This window comes from Nothoprocta perdicaria, unplaced genomic scaffold (genome assembly GCF_003342845.1).
Source record: "Nothoprocta perdicaria isolate Ctin4 unplaced genomic scaffold, notPer1 scaffold_157, whole genome shotgun sequence".
Classification (NCBI taxonomy): domain Eukaryota; kingdom Metazoa; phylum Chordata; class Aves; order Tinamiformes; family Tinamidae; genus Nothoprocta; species Nothoprocta perdicaria.
In genome coordinates, this window is record NW_020454727.1 from 1,164,120 (window position 1) to 1,182,697 (window position 18,578).

An 18,578-nucleotide genomic window follows, 5' to 3' on the forward strand; every position below is an offset into this window, starting at 1 on the left:
GGGGCCGGGGCGGCCGCGCGGGGAGCGCGGGCCCGTCCTGCGCGGTGCGCTCGGCCGCGGGGAGGCTGCTCCCGGCCGCGCCGGCTGCCGCCGCAGCACGCGGAGGTGCCTAAACCCCGCTTCTCCCTGCTCTCCCCCGCCAGGACAAGGAGAAGAAGAAGAAGGAGAGCATCTTGGACCTCTCCAAGTACATCGACAAGACGATCCGCGTGAAGTTCCAGGGCGGCCGCGAAGGTGAGGCCCGCGGCGCGGCCCCGCCGCCCCGTCCCGCCTCGCSTGAGGCGGCGGCTGCCCCGCTGCCCCCTCGTTGCCTCCCTTGAAGGAAAGACGAGCGATGGGGGCTTTYTCTTTGTTATTATTTGCTCTTGGAGCTGCAAGGCTTCCTACTGTGCTTCTCCTTTAATCTCTCCCCCAATTCCATAAATTATCGATTTTATTTAACATTTTTTTTTTCTCCTGTTGTTTTCCTATTGGGTTGTCTTCTTAAATTCGTCTGATAACAAAAAGCTAAACGTTTTGAAGACAGGCCTGAAAATTCTTTTGCCTTGTGGTAAAGGGCAGTGTTTGGTATCTGTGGTGGCGCTTGTTTGATGGCCTTGGTTGAGGGAGTGACAGTCCTGTAGCAGTTGGGGCAGGGTCTCTAATCATTCTTTTGTTTTCTTTGGTCTTTAATAGCTAGCGGAGTCTTGAAAGGATTTGACCCCCTTCTGAACCTCGTGCTCGATGGTACCATTGAATATATGAGAGGTAATCTGCATAAAGAAATCTTTTTTTTTTTCCTCAAGAATAACTTGCTTAACAGGAAACATTCTGCTCTGTGAGTTGCCTTTCACTTTGTGTACGGTTGATGGCCAGTTCATTCAAAGCATGAAAAAAACTCAGCCAGAATAATTTCTTTTTGTTCTCTTAAATGGATTTGTGTGGTCTTTGCRTTTCTGTGAAACTAAAGCCTTCTATGGCTGGCACAGCTGTGACTTACCTTCTAGAGAAGCCTGGGCAAATTCTGTGCATTTGTGCATATTTTTAAGCTGATGATATTTGGTTTCTTGTGCTGCTGTTGTAACCATAGACCTCTGCTTTTCAGATCCAGATGATCAATACAAACTAACAGAAGACACACGCCAGCTGGGACTGGTAGTCTGCAGAGGAACTTCTGTGGTTCTCATTTGTCCACAGGATGGCATGGAGGCCATTCCAAACCCTTTCATTCAGCAGCAAGATGGCTAATGCTTTCTTGGGACTGTCTCTTCAAGGTTGCAAGTCATTGAGTCAGTGGAGGTGTTTCTGTGTTGGAGGAGGAACTTGCATGTGTGTTTGCTGGTGTGAAAGGAAATTCTATGCTTATTTTTTGACTTTCTGTAAGTGGCAAGAGAATGCCTCATGGTGTGTAAGAAGTAAGTTCTGATTTTGTTGAAATAAATGTGGAATTTGTGATTCGGCAGAATTGACAGGAGAGAGTATGTTGTCTAGAAACTGTATGAGACCCTCTTCATATTGTGAGTTTGAAGCAACCATATAATATTAGTAATGAACGCCCTRAAGATTGGTAAACATGACTTAAATTTTTAAATACATTTGCGGAACATGATTTTCTTCCTCTTAGATGTCAACACTTAGCTGGGAAGCATTTTGCATTGTGTTTTAGGCTTTCTGTTCTTGACTTCGGTCYGATTTGCCTGTTTGTTCCTGTATGTGCAGGAGAACTACTTCTGTTATCACCTTACAGGCTACATAGGTAGGAAGTTATTTTCTAGGATTTGTTCCATATCCTGTGGTCTCTGTAATCAGGATGTTCCCATGTTTCAAGAGCAAGTCTAGACTTCTAGAGTAAATGCATGTCTTGGCTGAGCAACATGAACATTATGGAAGCGTCTGTTTGATGCATGGAATTTTAGAGGAAGAATATTTAAGATCCTAATGTTCTGTTACAGGCAGTGCCTGGAAATATTGGATATTTTTGTATTTTAGATATCCATTTATGTTTTGGTTATAGTTTCATTTGTAAGTAAGCTTTTTTTTTAAATCTTTTATATTTCATAAGTAGCAAGATTTGAGGTATTACGAATGAATAAATACAATTTAGTCTTTTCTTAAATTCCTGCTGTTTGTTAGTCTGAAGAGTGCTGTACAACTGTCACTGCCGTTCTTCATGCTTGTAAATCTAAATGAAACTTGTTTATGTGGCGAGTAAGTGTAAGGAAATCAAAAGAGACGAGATCAAAAGCTGTTCTCCCGTCTAAGGATGGAACTTGCTGAGAAATGATGACTGAAGTATTGCAGTTGATGTAGAATTTGGCATGAAACCCTAATCGTGAAAGATGTGGGATTGGGAAAATTAGTGTATTCCCCAGGAAGTCTCAAACTTTCTGAAGTTTGATTTGGAAAAAAAAAAAAGGAAAAAAAATAGCATAATCGATCCCTCTGTTTGAAATGGGTTCATTGTTCGTGTACAACTTCCTGAGATGTAGCCAGCTTAGGAAGAGTTCAGTTGTTCCACCTTCCTTTTCTTCCTAGTCCAGACTTTTTGTTTGAGTAACAGCAATGATAATTCACTATGGTCTTGCTTAGGTAAGGTGGAAGCTAATTAAAGTTGCCTTGTTTGATGATACAACTTTCCTGCTATTATTGCTGTGAAAGCAGTGAGACAGAAAAGCTAACCAGGAGCATAGAAAACATAGTCTATTTTTAGGACAGGTTTGGCTTATCTTTTATTTATCCCAGCCAGAGGGATAACATTTCCGGAGACCTCATATGAGTAAAGACTCGCAAGGGCTGAGTTAAAATTAACTACCTGGCAATTAGAGAACATGGAGTCTGCACAAGAAGCAGGGGAGCTGGGACCTCGCACCGAAGTGCTCACAGACGCCGTTCTCGAGGTTGGACAGAGACTCTTTGAGGTGAGCCGCAGGGTGCTCGCACTGCACAGTCCTTACTTTGAAGCCATGTTTTTTGGGGGCACGAGGGAGAGCTCGGAGCACCGTATAGTGATTAGAGGAATGGATGCAGTGTCTTTCCAGGCACTTCTGGAGTTCACTCGCACGGCCCAAGTGCTTATAAATCGAGAAAATGTCACGAGCTTACTGGAAGCAGCTGATTTTTTTCAGTTTGACAGTGTGAAACGGTTGTGTGAGAAATTCTTGGAGCGAGAGTTGCATGTTTCCAACTGTCTGGGCCTCATGACTTACTCGCAGCGATTTGCCTGTGTAGAGCTGCACGCGTCTGCTATGAACGTGGCGCTCACTCACTGGGGGGATGTGATGTGCCAGGAAGAATTTAAGGCACTGCCCAAAGAAAAGCTGATGCAATTCCTGCAGAGCGACGACCTTTTTGCTCCTCGAGAAGATGTGGTTTTTGACAGCGTTATTAGGTGGATAATGGAGGACCCAGCAACAAGAGAGGAAGACTTCCTGGATTTGGTAGGAGAAGTCAGAGTCACTTTCCTGAGTCTGTCCTTCCTTGATATTTTGGTGAAACGCAGCAAACGCCTTGGAGAGAAAGATACTTTCTCCAGACTAATAAAGAAGTTAGACAGCTGCCCTCCACCCAGCTGGCAAAATATGGAACTGTCTCCTCGTGCTAGCCGGAGCTATGACACCTTGTATGTTCTGGGAGGAAGACGTGACGAAGAACAACAAGAATTATTCCTCTTCCAACCCAAGACAGGGACGTGGCAGGCTCGCTCTCCCCTGCAGCGCAGGAACCTCACCCAGTACGCGGTGGCAGCAGTAGGTAATATATGGATGTAGCTCAAGGGATGCGAGTGGGACTGAGCAAGGGCAAAGAAAAGTTGGGATTTAGAAAACTCAGTGCATCGAGTTCAGCTTTCCCTGCTTCTCCCCTGGCAGTCCTTGCCAACCCTTTCTGTGATTCTGCGCAGTCTTGGAAGCAATTGCTGTGCTCTTAGGACCCAGTGTCTGAGCAGATCATAAATCAAATATTGCAAACTAATACAAGAGCAACATTTTTCTCTGCTTTGCCTTGCAACATTCCTGTGACAGATTTGCCTTTTAATGGATTTTAATACTCGTTCTGGCCTAGAAAACTCACTGTTACAGTCTCCCTGTGGTCTTTCTTATGACCCAGACAAAGATGAGTAACAAATGCAGTTCAAATTCATGTCCTTGATATTATTTTTTCCCAGTTGAACATGGAAGAGATGAGCATCATTCCCCACGTGAGCTTCTTTACACCCCTCAGGGTTTCTTTCGGGGGCAGAGAGCAGGATGCAGCCCGAGCAGAAACGAGAAGCCCTGTTCTTAGCAGCAACTTCCAGCTTTCGTAGAGCTGATATTTCTCTCTATTGTATTCCCAGGGAATTTTGTTTTTGTGACAGGAGGATACTTCCGGGATGAGTTTGTGTGGTATAGTGTGGATTGGGTGCTCATCTACAATTGCTTGGACAACAGCTGGCTGGAAGGGCCTGCCATGAAGAACTCTCGCAATAGTCACTGTGCGGTAGGAGCAGGGCTCTACCTCTATGTGCTCGGAGGGAGCACGGATGAAGGGATAATTCCAGCGGTGGAGCGCCTGGCTTTGATGGACTCGGAGTGGGAAAGCATGAGCCCCATGGCTCAGCCTGTGGAGAGAGGAGATGCAGTCAGTGTAGGAACCAGAATCTATGTGGTCTGTGGCCTTGATGAAAATGGACACGTTTATAGTGGAGTGCAAAGGCTGGACACGGAGACGGACATCTGGGATGTCATCTCCTTCTCCCCACTTCCCAGGTAAGAAATGCTCTTCTGAGCCCCAACAGACAAAGACTGGTTCTGTGAAGACTTGTGTGTTATCAGGGTACCTGAGAAGAGGCTTGTGTCCCATAGCGAAATGACAACTGAGTCCCTAATGTCTCCAGCAGTGCTGAGGTTTCATTTCTAGCGGGGTTGGCACGATCCATTTCATCGTATGCACTTACGTTTAGCACTGTCTTTACTCACAGACTATGGCTTCRGAAGTTTAAGTTAGACATTAAGGAGAAGTGCTTCCTAAGGAGGAGGTGTTGCTTTGGTTCAGGTTTAGGGAGTGGAGGATTGGGGGTTTTCAGACCTTAGCTGGGTAAAGCCAGGGCAGCCCCTATCTAGTGTTGTCAGTCCTGTTCCTAGGAGACTTTGGACTGGAGAAATCCCCAAGTCCTGAGCCGCCAATGGCAGCTGCCCTGATGATGCTGCCCTGAATACTTCAGGGAGCAGATCTCCCTACTGATGGGGATTGATTTCTCTTTCCTTCCAGGTATGACCTGTGCGTCACAGAACTGAACGGTGCCCTGTACACCATAGGAGGGGGAGCTCTTCGATTCGATGTGAACACAGACGAATGGACCCAAGTGGACGAGGAATGTTTGACCCAGAAGTTCTACATGGGCTGCAGCACCGCAAATGGCCAAATTTATCTCCTTGGCCAGAGAAAGGGGAACAGTGCCCTCCCCACTGTTGTGCTCTTCGATCCCTACACTGACCTGTGCCAGGTTATAGATAACAAACTCCCTTGCCCCCTTCCTATTCATGGGTGCGTTTCTGTCCGGAGATTTGATACTTGGGTATAAGCGAGGCTAAATCCAGCTTGGCTATAAGGTCAAGTGTTTTACAGCTGGTGGGACTTAGCTTGTGTCAACTTCGGTTTGGGAAATTTGTTGAATTTTGAAGAAGTTCTRTTTCTTTAACATCTTTGTCTTTTTCTATCTTGCAAATGCTCTAAATAAGGGCTCTTCAGACCCCTCACCTGTAGGGTTCTTTGTGCCCTTGGCAGCTGGGAGGGACAGGAATGTCACAGCATCAGTTATAAAGGCACCGTAGAAATAATAAATTGTGTGTTAAGGGAGCTCTCAGACTGTATTCAGAACCTCAGCTGAAAACAGGGCCAGGAGTTTCTAATGAAATTCAACAGCCCTTTTGAATCCTTGATGTAACCTTTCACCGGGGCAAGCTCTACTTTGAGGGTCCCTAAAGTGTCCCCTCTTGCCCAGGGCCAACTGCAGCTTTACCTAGGAGACCAACTGAGCAGCTGCAAGGTCTTGGCTGCATTTCCAGAGTCCATAATGTTGCTGAAGGTAGATCAGCCCCGGCAAGGACACCTCTTTGTGTCTCCCTCATCATCTACCCCCAAACCAGAGCTCTCTGGGGTACCTGTTAAAGAAAAGAGCAAAAGCCTAGGCAATCAAAGCTTTCAAAAGTACTTTATAAAGAACTGATACATTCAGTAGTACAAAATGATATACAACAGTCTTTCCCGAACGCTTGTCACCTGCAGAGGAGTGGCAAGATAACAGTATACAGAGCACTTATTTTGAACTTCAGCTTAGCTCAAGGTTTTAGAGACAAACTATCTCCAGATGAATTTAAACTGTGATCCAGGCACAAATGCTGTGTTCTGTGCTGGAATCACCTGTGCTAGAATCACTTTTTCCTCTGAAAACGCCCAGTGCTTTTTGACTGAAACCTCAGATGAGCACAGACAGACTCGGATCAAACATCTCTCCTGGTCACAATTCAGGTGACCTCAGCGAACTGCTGAGAAGCCCTTGGCTGCCTTTTGTCCTTTCGGACTGGCATTTGCTTCTTAATTTTAAGAAAGTGCCCACCTCATTGAATCGGGTATTTCCTTGGTCCATGTTCCTCTGTCATCACTGGCCCTTACTGGGCACATATCGGGAAGTGTCTACATGGCCGTGACCCCATTAATACCTTGGGTTTATAGTTTAGTTTCTAAGACAGCAACTCAAGTCATACTAATTTAACTCTTCCAAGGGGTTACACGATCCAGCCTCAAGGCTACACAGGATTTAAGATACATTCAGTATGTTCAAAGGAGGTGAATCCTTTCATCACCAAAGGAGCTGCATCATGACTTTCATGGACTACCACTTTAATCTTCCTGTTCTTGACAAGTCTAGGCAAAGGCCCTAGAGTCAGAAGACTAAGTTAAAGCATAAGGTTCAGCAGCTCTAGTGGTCTCTGGATCCTTTCTCCTCTGAGGGCGGGGTGAAACCATTCCTTTCTAACCACAAGCTGACTCATTAGAGATCTCCCACTGCTCCCATCACAGCAGGTGAAAACATGAACAGTTGATCTATGTTTTCTACTAGAATATCTGGTTTCTTGTCCCTTCCATTCGGATCATCTGACAGTTGAGACACAACTCTCTGGATTTTCCAGCTCTTTGGACTGTGATCTAAGTGGGAACTATCTGCARTCTGAGCTTTGGAGCTCCTACTTTTGCAGGAAGAAGGCTGATGTCAGAAGGGACTAAAAACCAAATCATTTCAAAACTGATCATATGGTACAGAGCAGCATTTCATTTGAGAAGAAAATGTGTTTTCCTACCTCTTTCCAAAGCTTTTACCCCACTTTGCTCATTTTTAGTTCTTTAAAGAATGGGCGGGTCACTAGTCTTTGCAAAAGAGGTGTCCCGCTATTAACATTTAGATTCTCACACTTACTTGCAAGCCATAATCATTAGTGGCAGTAGACCAGGACCACCAAAGGTTGGTCAGGGCTAAATAAATTCCTTCCAAACAACATTAGGCAGTTAAGACTTGAAATTGCCAGAGTTTGTCCACTATTCTGAGTAATTTTCAAGATTAACGTATTTAACAACAACTATGGTACTGTCTAATACAGGTCCAATCACTTTGATCCCTTTCTATCTGCTTCAAGGCTAAAACCCATAGAAAACTTTTATTGGAGAAAGACCAAAAATATCCTTCAAATATCGGTACCCACATACACTTCTGTTTACAGGAAGCAGGAGTTCAGCTATGATACTACAGTTGCATTCCTTTTTATCTACACAATGAGCAAAACTGTTTCTAAGGACGATTGACTGGATTCAGCTGAACGGTAGCTATCTGTCCTTGGCATGGCCATTGGTGAGATGAGTTCTCCTGTTCTGCTGCTGGGATCCATTTCTCTGGATACAATTCTTGCTTGTGATGTTGTTGAAATGCGTGATCCCGTTCTTCTCCTTTTCTTGAACCTTTTCTGTTTCTTCATCCTTGTCACTTTCATCTGTGTCACTTCTCATATCCTTCTCCATCTACAGAAGAATGAAAATGAGAAAACAACAGCAGTGCTGTSGCACTTTATGCCTCTGCATTATCTATCCTGCATGATTTTTGATTTTATTTTAAACTTGCAAATGATTTGCTTTTTGCTACCTCTGCATGGCAGATAAAGAAGTCATGGGCAATCTGGATGAACAAATGGCCTTTCTTGATAGTTCTCAGTTCCTCTAAGACAGACTGACACAGCTACATGCTAACAAGTAGCCTTAGGCTATGAGGTCAACTCCCACAGGCACTGACCTGTCTCTTCTGGACTGTGTCCCTGGCCTGTGGCCAAACTAGTGCCATTAGGTCATGTCTTTGATTTTGGGAAGAATTTCGTGCTGCACAGCAGTTGGGTCTCACAGCAGATACTACAGACTGTTGTCAAGAAGAGTGGGATTCATTTCATGCAAGTTTATACAGCTGCATCTCAGAAATTAGCTTAGAGTTGCTCTATGGCTGATAGAGATGAACTGGCACTATTTGGGTGCAATCCTGAAAGCTTTGGACTTGCATCTTTACTTCTGCTATGAAAAGAGTCCAGACAACTACCATAAACAGAAATACCCGTTCTGTAGACATCATTGTCAGGGTAAGAAAGAATTCATCCTGGATGAACCCTGCGCTCTCAACCAAGCAATCCGAGGGGACCCTCCCTCCACACATGAAGTGCATCATGACTGCAAAGTGATCTGTACCGTGCCCTGGAGCATGAACTTGTAGACCATGTGAATAATTAGGCAGGACCAGAAGACATGGAGCAGCTGCAGAGTCATCAGAAGAACATTCACAAAGTAGTATCCRAAGAAGGGCTGGAATATCTCCATGGAGTAATAGTAGGTGTTATAGAGTACTCTGCAAGAGAGAGGGAATCGCAGTGTGTTCTCAGCAGTGCTGTAGTAAAACAATTCCAGAAAGCTCTAGTTGCAGAGGAGGTTTCAGGTCTCTTCCCCTAACAAGCCTTCAGGAGGATGCCTCCTCTGCTATATATTTTAAGCATTTATGACTGCTCTATGAACTCCAAAGCAGGCCATCCCAAGATACCCTCAGCAGCCATGTGGCACTGAAGCCTATGCAGAGAGCAGAGATACGGGCTCAAGAACAGAAAGGGCTGCTCAAGAGATTCAGCGTTCAGCTGAATTATCCTGCCTCTGGTGAGGCAGCTTTTCCGTTCCCATTGACTACAACACGGACTCACGTGTAGGGGTAGATGACCAGACGGCTGATGAGGAAAACAGCTGAGAAGATCATGAAGAGGCAGTTACAAGTTTTTTTCCATTTCATATAATTGAGTATCTTAGTTGGCTGGAAAGACAAAGTGCAATAAGAGACAGCAGAGCAAGACAGTTCATCTGCACATACTCTAGGGGGRTGAACCAGGGACGATACAATCTACTGCAGCAGATCCACATACAGACACCAAGTTTGGCTGAGGAGCACCAACGCCACCAACGCTTTGCCTTGCAGCTAAGCTGTGGAGCTCACCTCTAGGAAGCAATCGGACGCATCGTGAATCACCATCACCAGTGTCCCAATGCGGATGTAATTGGCACAGTACGAGAAACTGATGAGGAAGATGGTTGCAGCGTGATGGACTATCTGCTCCTTGAAGTCCTGATGAAAGGAGACAGGAGTGAATTACGTGTGCTGCGTGCCTTCTCCCTGCTTAGAGCGTGCCTCCTGCAGTGGCAATGAAATCTCTCTGCTCAGTTAGGTGAGAAACCTCCCACTATCAGGTCTAACCCATTACAACTCTGACCAGACACATTCTAGAAATATATGCAACCCAGAGACCCAAGAGTTTGTAGCGTAAGCTGAGAATCTCACAGCGAAGAATGTTCTCTCCCTCTTTACAGCAGTGGWCTGGTGACTGCTCAAATCAGAAGATGGAATAACAAGAGGATGAGACAGGSTTGGGTGCTGTGTTTGACTCTTCCATGGGGCTGTCACTCACCTTCCTCTTCACATCAAAGGGCAGGGTGAAGACAAGCGAGCAGTAGAAGGAGAGCTCCAACAAGTAGTACCAGAATAGAGATGGCTGGAGAGGCTGCAATGTGAAGGAGGAGACAGAAATAAACCCATCAGGTAAGGTTGAGCAAGGGCTGGAAGGGAAGACTTCTTCCTAGGCCAAAGAAATATCAAACCACCAAACCAACACGGGCTGCTTCTTGCAGCTTTAGGTTTCACTTTTAGATTTTTTAGATTTTTTAGATTTCTTTTGTCCTTATCTCTAGCATAAGGCATGGTCTCTTACTAGGGATTGTAATTAATAAGCTCCTTGGCCCTGCAAGGACACTGCTATGTCCTTGACCTTTGTTTTCCTGTTCCAGTGACATATTACTAGCTCTGGTTTTGGTCCTTTCTGTTTGTTACAGGTGTTAAAAAGTATTGTGTGGCTCCTGTTGACTTGGATCTTGCTGGAAAAGACATGCACTGCAAACGTAACAGGACCGGATACGTTTTAGTCTTCCATTCCCAATCAAATAACACCTGTATGAATATTTTGACTTTTAAACTTCTTTTACCCTAAAATTTCTGCCTTTGAGTGAGAGCAGAAAGATTTTTCGAGGACTCAGATTAAGGATTTTCAGGACTTAGATTAAGACAGATACAAAAATGTTCTGGCTAGAGAGAAATGTGGTTAACTCTTGGGGCCTACTGACCTGAACTTTATTCAATTCAATTTAGTGCCCTCTCTTTTGTTATTAATACAACCTGATTTGGAAAGAACTCTAAAAGCAATACATGAATTTCAACTGCAATTTTCATTCCCGGATGACTCACCTGTTGTGGATATCCTGTCCAGCACTCTCTATGGTCCCAAAGCCAAGGCTTCTGGAAAGAAAATGCAACCCAAATATGAGAATGCCAGAAGAACCGTTCTCCTGCTAGCTGCCCAATTCCTTTTGCGTGTTACTATTTCAGAATTTGCTGTTTTGTTACAGGCAGAGCTGGTAGCRCCGTCTCAAATTAAGATGCCAAGAGACTTCCACTTTCTGACTGAGAGTTGCTTGTGACATTGCCAAGTCATGCCTACTGAGCTGAAATTTCACATGCTTAAACCCACTTCCAAGAAAAGAAAATAGCCTGGGGAAAATTTCTGCCAACCTCTCTAGCCTTTTTCAAACTCAAGGGATGGAAAAAACATGTTTTGAATATATTAAAATATTCTTAYGAGTATTTCATTAAGAATCTCTATGGCTTGAACCGCAGAATTTCAGGAAGACCTTTTTGCTCTGGGAAGATCATGCTGCAATCTGTTATGTAACGAACCTCTGGAAAATCCTGTTTATACTTCACAGAAAGTTGGTACTGACTAGAAACTTGGCGGCTTAGAAACTTTCACAGAAATTTTGGCAGATGAATTTTTCAAAAGGAATGAAGGTGATTCATGAAAATAAATGCATATTAAAATACTACTCAATTATAAAATCAACATGTGAATGTCAGGGAATGTCACAAGTCAAGGTACCCTCTCACATCACAGAAAGGTACTCTCACAGCTGCAGACAGCGGCTCACAACCCAAATTTACTTCTGCTTTGCCACACAAAGAGGAAACTTCTTTACAAAGAGGTTGTAAAATATGCTAAGTGAAGCCTAGTTCAAGAGGTTTGTGATCTCTTAAGATAGATAAAACARATGCATAAAACTAGATAGAACAGCAGGTGACATTGCTTGTATACTCACATCATACAGAACAGCAAGTCCAGTGAAGAAAGAAATGATGTAAAATATAAACCTCCAGCTACAAACAAAACAAAATAGAACCCCATTAACACAAAGCTGCAAATCTGTGTATCAATCAGACATTTGTTCAAAGAATATCTGTATGACAAAATACATATAAATATTCAAGGTCTGTCCAGATGGCAACAGGAGTGTTTCTCTGCATGTCTCTAACACATTCAACCGACTTCATAATGAGCAATTCTTCTGCTTTAGAGAAAGAAGAAAATGTGAGRATCTGCTTGACTAAAAGCATCTAGAGAATCCTCCCAAGCCATCCCAGCACCAGTAGATGCATGTGTAAAAGTCAGATAAAAACAGTCCTCTCCTGGGTTTTTGGAGAGGGAGTAACTTGAGAGCTTTTAGCAGAAGATTCTGGGAATTCTGGTGAACGCTACATCCTAGATCCATTTCTATCCCCTGGCCACCCCGTGTATGGCAACTGCTTTAAATGCTGTGTAAAATAAGTCGCTGGGTGGTGCTACAGATCCACTGTGTGTCACTGTGTCACTGCATAAACTCTCAGATCTTAAGACTGAAGACAAGTTCAGGGTAATACTCAACACACCACATTGCCACACATCCTTGTGGCAGTGTGGTGAATAAGTGGGGCTTCACTGCAGGAGCAGGGATGTTAGGATGGAAATCACTTGGTTCATGAACCCTTCCATAAGAAAATTCAGGGTAGAACAGTTTTCTAGGGAGCTTTTCACGATCTTTGGTTTCTTGTGCTCTGGTCTAACCTTCCGATGGGAAGAGGAGGCAGCGAACAGTGCAGACAGAGCTCAGCCCTACTGAAAGCCAAAGCTCCCAGCACTCACCAGGCCTCACAGAATTTTTTCGATAAGCTCGGTCGGTCTGTGTTCCTCCGGCGCCGAAACCACCTCTCCACTTTTCTGACTGGCAGGTTGCATTGTTTGGCTAAATTGATCAGCTCACCCTAAAAAACAAAGGTGAGGAAGCAAAACTCAGAATCAGGTGTGACAGTCAAATGGGACAACATTGTATGTATGAATGCCTGTATTTTTATTTTAGCTTCTGTTCTTGATCTGTTACATTGCTTTGAATCAGAAACGTCTTCCATCCTAGTTCAAATGTTGCCACRACAGCCTTGTCAATGTGGTAACATATTTCTGCAGGATTGCCCATGGATCCACGTGCTCACAGGACCTTGATAATGGTAACAGCTATTGCTTCAAAGCTAAGGAAGCCTGCAAAGAGCAGCTGGGAAGGAAGCTGATTCCCATCCCTACCACAGGAGTCACATGCAGGGACCTCACAGACAAGATCAAGCACTAATGCAGCCTCACACAGCACAGTTCTGCCAATGCTTTCTTCCTCAGCTGCAGCGATTAGATCCCAGGTTCTCCTGCCAAGATCTTCCAGATCACTCCCTTTATCTCCCACAGGAAAACTACCCACCTTTTGGGTTTGCAGTTTTCTGATGCTTTTTAGTGTGCATGCAACGACTGCCAGGACTTTAGCCGGCTTCCCGACAGGCCAGTCTCAAACTCCTGGATTCCATGGCAACAGAATGACCCATCTGAGAGCCAGGATTATCAAGCAATCCACATCTGCTAAGCTGCAGGGACTGGCAACATGTGAATCTACTTAAGGGATTTCATGTGCCACGGTGATACTGTGGTTTGCTAATATAGGAAATGAATGCATGTACAACACTAACACAAAAAGAACTACGATTTGTTATTATTTCTTAAGGACAGCAGATCCCTGTTCCTATAAGTTGATTTCTTTTTTTAAACACAATCTATGGAAAGCTGCTCCTTCTGCACGTTCAGAAGCAGAACTGATGGCTGGTGGCATCTGTAGAATGACTCCTTCAAGTGGCCAGGGCTATAGCGATTTCTGAGCTTCCAAAATATGAGTGGCAGCAGCAAACTTTACGATTCCAAGTGTGTGTGGGGGGGTTGTTTGTTCCTATTTGTTTGATTTTTGTTTGTTTTTTGCTAACAATAGGAAGGTTAAATGTAGAGGGAAGCAGAGGAAGAAAAGGATTCACCTCTTTTGGGTTCTTGCAGTGCGTAGTGTAGAATGTTTCCAGCACGGGGTTGGGCTGAGCTTTTGGTCTCAGCTTGTCCCGCACACCCAGTTTGCCACTGAGGGGCAGGGCTATGGTTCTGAAAGAGAAAAGCAAAAGGTTCAGCCAAGAAAAGATATACAGAGCAGTGAGATGCCTCATAGCTCTTTTGCAGCACTGTAAAACACAGGGGTGTCAGAGACAACAGCTGCCTCCCACAACTCTAAGTCTAAGCACAATTATGTTGAACAGATGAGGTAGATAGAGAAACTAATAGGAAAAAAATCATAAAAAAACACACACACACACACACACAAAAAAAAGTGGAAATCGTATTCTACTGTCCTGCTTTGTTAACTTCCAAATCCACTGTGTTTGGGTGTCTGGGATTATGGTGTGCCACCAAAGCTGGCAAAGCAGCAGCCCTGCCCCTGGTCTCTGCCCTGCTGGCGGCTTCTGCAGAGCGTAAGACTGATGATAAGCCCAAAATGTTGGTCATTSCTCCATGCAGAACCCTGACTATAATGCACTGCACACACCTGAACTAATCGCTGGGCTCAGGATCAAGGTGGATAATGGATATGTGGGTTTAATGAAGAAAAAAATATCCTTGCAACTGAAAAACCGAGATTATAGCTGCAGACAATTATAAATATCTGCATATATAGGAAAGAAAAACCAAAAACTTTACCAAGAGGTAACAAAACTTGGCCCAGAGTTTCTGTGCTCAACAATTCAACTTCTGCACTGCAAATATTTTTCTCTCCCTTGGCGGTAGGAAACACCCTCATAAACAGTGTGATGTGAGGCATTGCACAGGCGTTGCACAAACAAGAAACTTGGCAAACCGAAGTTTCAAAAAAAGGCTTAAATTAACTCCCTGTCTATATTGAGGATTAGTTGTTCTTTATTAATCACTACCTTTAATACACTGCTGGTGGTAGGTAATTGTCTTATTAGTCAGAAGGAGCAGGGTGCCTGCCTTGAAGCACTTTTCAGCACTCCAGCAACACCAGCWTCTCAGGACAATTTATCTCTGCATTTTTAAGCTGCAACTTTTTGCTCGAAGTGTTAACAGCTGTTCTGAACAGCCATTGGGATAGCAATCAGTGCTGACACCATGCCAAAATAACAAGTGCAGAGATCCCAGCCTCCTTGGATCCAATTACCCTAAATGATTCAGACACAGAACAGTATCTCTCTTTTTCTTTTATTTTTTATTTTTTTTACCCACTGGAGCAAAAGCTGTGGAAGCTACTTCACTAAGCAGGTATTTTAAGATATTATATTTACAAATAGCATGCACTGCATTTATGACTGAGATTATATGGTCTCATTAATCGTGGACCTCGTGACAGAGTACGTTACTTCACGCCATAAACAGTCTCCCAAGGCACACGTGTTTATGGACTATCCTAAATCAAGCACCTTTCCAGAAGGGTATTTTGGARATTTTCAAGAACCTGCCCCTTGATTTAACTTACAGGGATCAAAATAAATTTTATCAACAGAGCACCTACTGAAGGAATTCGGTAGCTGCCAATATATTAAGGCACAAAACATGGAGTTGTTGCATGTTTTGCTCAGTCCTATGATAGCTGATTTCCACTTTGTTTTTTACTTTTTTTCTCTTTTGCACAACCAGCTGCAGGGCCTACACAGCAGTTCTGTGTCCCCCCTTCTGAGAAATTCCCCTGGCACGAGTGGCTCCAAGACCATTCAAAGGCATACAAAGAACGAGSAGAAAGATGTGTTTCTTGCCTGAAAGAGGGTTTCAGGTAAGGGTTTCCTGGCTCCTTTGCAAGTACTGAAAACCACGCAGGTATCTCAAAAACTAAATGTAAGCTCTGATTACCTTCTGCAAAACTCCAGTGTCCTGACATTGCTGCAGCCTGCACACTGCTGCAGGGCAGAGGTTTGTAGGTTATCGTGGGGTTTTTGTTTTTTGACTGATTGCTCTGCGCTAGGTCTTCATTGGTTCCTTGAAGTGGGCACGATGTTGCTTTCTCTAGAGGTAAGTTATTTAACACAAGCTCCTCTGAAGATGAAGATGCAATCCATTTTTGTTGTTTGAGGAGAGCTTTACTGTGACTTATTCCTCTTCCTTGGAAACTGTCTGGCTTGAAATTTGCCAGGCAGATTAAAGGGAATAAGAATATTCCTGCCAGGTATCATGTCAGCTTTCCAATAGTTATTTTTTAGTGGAAGACTATTTAAATAATATTGACTGAATTCTTAATTTTGTTCACTGCTGCTTTTCTTTCTCTTAGCTGCTAGTTTGTCAAGGGGTAAAATCTSACTATAGCAGAAGCAAGCCAGTAGCAGTTGATGAAAATAGAGTGTAATTAACCAAAGTTATAATTACTCTGTTGTTGAGGTTCTGAATTTAATTCTGAATTATGGGACCAATCCTATTTTAATGAAAATCATTAGGAAACCAAGTTCTGAAATTTTTCCTTTGGGAGATTTGCACATATTGGCAATATGCTCTGACTCACACTTCAGTTCAATTTCTTTCCGAGCACAACCCTAAGAGGACGACGAACTGTTTGTACTGATTTCAGCATTTTAATTGCAAGGATAGTCTTATCACAGCAGCTCATCACCTCTGCAGAAGATGAGAGAAAACAGCCCAAGGACTAGCCCAGATTTTGCAACTTTCCACACCTGGGAACGGGAAGATGCAGCCTGTGAAGTGATTCTCATCCTAAGCCTATTTCTCCTCAGCAAGGGTTAGGTGAAGATAACTTCTCTAGTTCACACTGAGGCTTATTTCAGTATGAAAACCAACTGCCAACAGAATATCCTGACCAAGGAGGAGGGTCTTTTGGAACATATGCTGTAAAGAGCTCAGGTTTACACTGTTTTGCTTGATGGAAAATACTTAACTATTGAGCCAGGGAAAGATGTAAATTCTCAAGTACCTTCCAAGTACCTCACCAAACAAATACATGGTCATTTCCTTCAAATAATRAATTTGTAACAGGTTATAGAATAACAACAAGGTAGTATATAATCATGTTTATGATGTCTTCACATATTTCATATATTTTAGCACTATGTTAAATAATGGGTTGGTTCTGAGCCTTCAGATAGCAAAATTGGGCCTAAATGGCTAAGGATCTTGAGTAACCTGTTCCTAACTCCTACCATTGCACAACAGGGTAGAGAGGATATTTTTTGTGGTACTGTACATTGGCAGGGACGCTCCCTTTCTCAAAGGCAAACTGGATGCCAAATTCTCCTCCTCTCCCTTTGAGGCTCTGTTGAAAAGCAGGCATCTTGCAGAGGGTGCAGAACTGAACTCCTGCAGCTCGCTGCAGCATCACGGCCAAAGCCAACGTCGGGTCACAAACACAGAGCCATTTAGTGGGCCCTGGGTGTAGTTYACTCGCTCCAAGAGGCTGCCACCAATATGCTGCTCCTTATGGTTACCAAGGGAAAGAAGCTTTGAAAGCAATCCAGCAGATTTATGGATTTTGCCATCAGGAAGAGTCATTAGGATCATTTAAGCAGGGAGAACAGTCCTTGCTGTTCACATTAATTCTCTGTCCTCTGGGAGAAAAAGAACCTGCATCTGATGCACAGATGGAAGCACCGGGTGAGGGTAGAAGCACTTTCAAGAGACCAGGCTAAAGGCATCAAAACTGAATTAGTGGCCTAGTTGCAGTCTGTGAAATCAGAGTCATTCTGACCTACACACCAGATGTACGAAGCTACGAAGTCAATGTCACCCAGAGGGGGAATGACAGAACATCAGTTCAATCTGCAGTTCTCAAAATTTTGTACAAATGAGTTTATAGACACTGTTAGTCTCCTGTAAATATGAAGTAACAGAGAAATAGAGGGCTTGATTCACGTGTCCTGTTCCTAAAGAGAAGTCTTCTCAAGATGAGCGGAATATGAAACAGTAAGGACTAAGGATGGGAAAACTTCCTGCTGGAAGAAACAACTGCAGAGAGTTTGGGCAAACGAGAAGCCACCTCAGAGCACAGGTTTGCAATTAGCATGGGGAAGAGAGCGAAATGATTACAGGTTTCCTGGACCTGTAAAATGGGCTTAAGATACCATCTTTTCTTAAGGGTGTGACAAGAAGCTTGTATTTAATGAAGTTTATGAATCAAAATAGCTTTAAACTAAATAAATAGGTCTAGGCCTGTGGAAACTCTCCCAATTGAGGTGGTGCTTGGATGGGAGAGAAAAGATTCTTTTCACCTGACCACGGTCATCCTAAACGATGCGGGGAAGATATTTAAGCAGGTTAGAAGCATTATGGCAGCAGGAAGCGAATAAAAAGGGACAGTCAATGCAGAACATCAGGGTTGACCTCAATCTTCACACTACCAGTGTGTTGAAGACACTGATGGGCAGTGCCTAACTACAGGGGTGCTACATCCAGCCACTCTTGCAGATCGGTGAGAGAGTCGCTTGTGTTTTAGTGATGTCCTACAGCATGTGACTCCTGCACCAGCAGAGCYGAGACACCTGTGTCCCCACTGAAGTGACTGTTTCAAAGAATATATAGCTAATTGGCAGGTTTTTGCTAAACTATCTCAAAAGAACACCTCATCAGACAGCGACCAGGAAAATTTGGGCTTCGCTTCACATATTTAAAAACACTGATTCCTCACACCAGAGGAAACAGTTAGAARTGTCTCCATGCTGTACTGTCAAGGAAATTATACTCCTGAATCCTGACCACTGATCAGTGAAATCTATACATTCATGTGGCTCTGTAGTGTTGTTTCTGAGGTCAGATGACTCAGCTCAGTCT

At 43.7% G+C, this 18,578-nt stretch overlaps 3 protein-coding genes and 1 long non-coding RNA gene across 4 annotated transcripts in view; 3 read left to right on the plus strand and 1 right to left on the minus strand.

Moving 5' to 3' along the window:
• Positions 1 to 2,002, plus strand: part of LSM7 (LSM7 homolog, U6 small nuclear RNA and mRNA degradation associated) — a 2,225-nt gene extending 223 nt beyond the window's left edge. Inside the window, exons 2-4 of the mRNA XM_026035167.1 lie at positions 144 to 234; positions 676 to 747; positions 1,085 to 2,002. Coding sequence (XP_025890952.1) covers positions 144 to 234; positions 676 to 747; positions 1,085 to 1,227 — 306 coding nt within the window. The 3' untranslated portion in view covers positions 1,228 to 2,002. The remainder of the gene's footprint in view (positions 1 to 143; positions 235 to 675; positions 748 to 1,084) is intronic.
• An 805-nt stretch (positions 2,003 to 2,807) lies between these two features.
• Positions 2,808 to 5,972, plus strand: LOC112943899 (kelch-like protein 23). The gene is made up of 3 exons (XM_026035199.1): positions 2,808 to 3,729; positions 4,313 to 4,724; positions 5,227 to 5,972. Exons 1-3 carry the CDS (start codon positions 2,808 to 2,810, stop codon positions 5,537 to 5,539), a joined length of 1,647 nt encoding a protein of 548 aa, XP_025890984.1. The 3' UTR covers positions 5,540 to 5,972.
• A 420-nt stretch (positions 5,973 to 6,392) lies between these two features.
• The window catches only part of CERS4 (ceramide synthase 4), a 30,377-nt gene continuing 18,191 nt past the window's right edge, over positions 6,393 to 18,578 (minus strand). The window contains exons 4-12 of the mRNA XM_026035200.1: positions 13,787 to 13,904; positions 12,588 to 12,706; positions 11,728 to 11,785; positions 10,823 to 10,873; positions 9,993 to 10,085; positions 9,524 to 9,652; positions 9,237 to 9,343; positions 8,737 to 8,893; positions 6,393 to 8,028 (exon numbers count right to left, since the gene is read on the minus strand). Coding sequence (XP_025890985.1) covers positions 7,837 to 8,028; positions 8,737 to 8,893; positions 9,237 to 9,343; positions 9,524 to 9,652; positions 9,993 to 10,085; positions 10,823 to 10,873; positions 11,728 to 11,785; positions 12,588 to 12,706; positions 13,787 to 13,904 — 1,024 coding nt within the window. The 3' untranslated portion in view covers positions 6,393 to 7,836. The remainder of the gene's footprint in view (positions 8,029 to 8,736; positions 8,894 to 9,236; positions 9,344 to 9,523; positions 9,653 to 9,992; positions 10,086 to 10,822; positions 10,874 to 11,727; positions 11,786 to 12,587; positions 12,707 to 13,786; positions 13,905 to 18,578) is intronic.
• Positions 10,071 to 11,383, plus strand: LOC112943902. Its single transcript, XR_003248677.1, has 2 exons — positions 10,071 to 10,123; positions 10,984 to 11,383. It is a non-coding gene; the product is annotated as an uncharacterized LOC112943902 (long non-coding RNA).

Coding starts and splice junctions, on each gene's coding strand:
- LOC112943899 (XM_026035199.1), top strand. CDS start 2,808: ATGGAGTCTGCACAAGAAGCAGGGGAGCTGGGACCTCGCACCGAAGTG. Junction 3,730..4,312: donor GTACGCGGTGGCAGCAGTAG/GTAATATATGGA, acceptor TTGTATTCCCAG/GGAATTTTGTTTTTGTGACA. Junction 4,725..5,226: donor TCCTTCTCCCCACTTCCCAG/GTAAGAAATGCT, acceptor CTTTCCTTCCAG/GTATGACCTGTGCGTCACAG.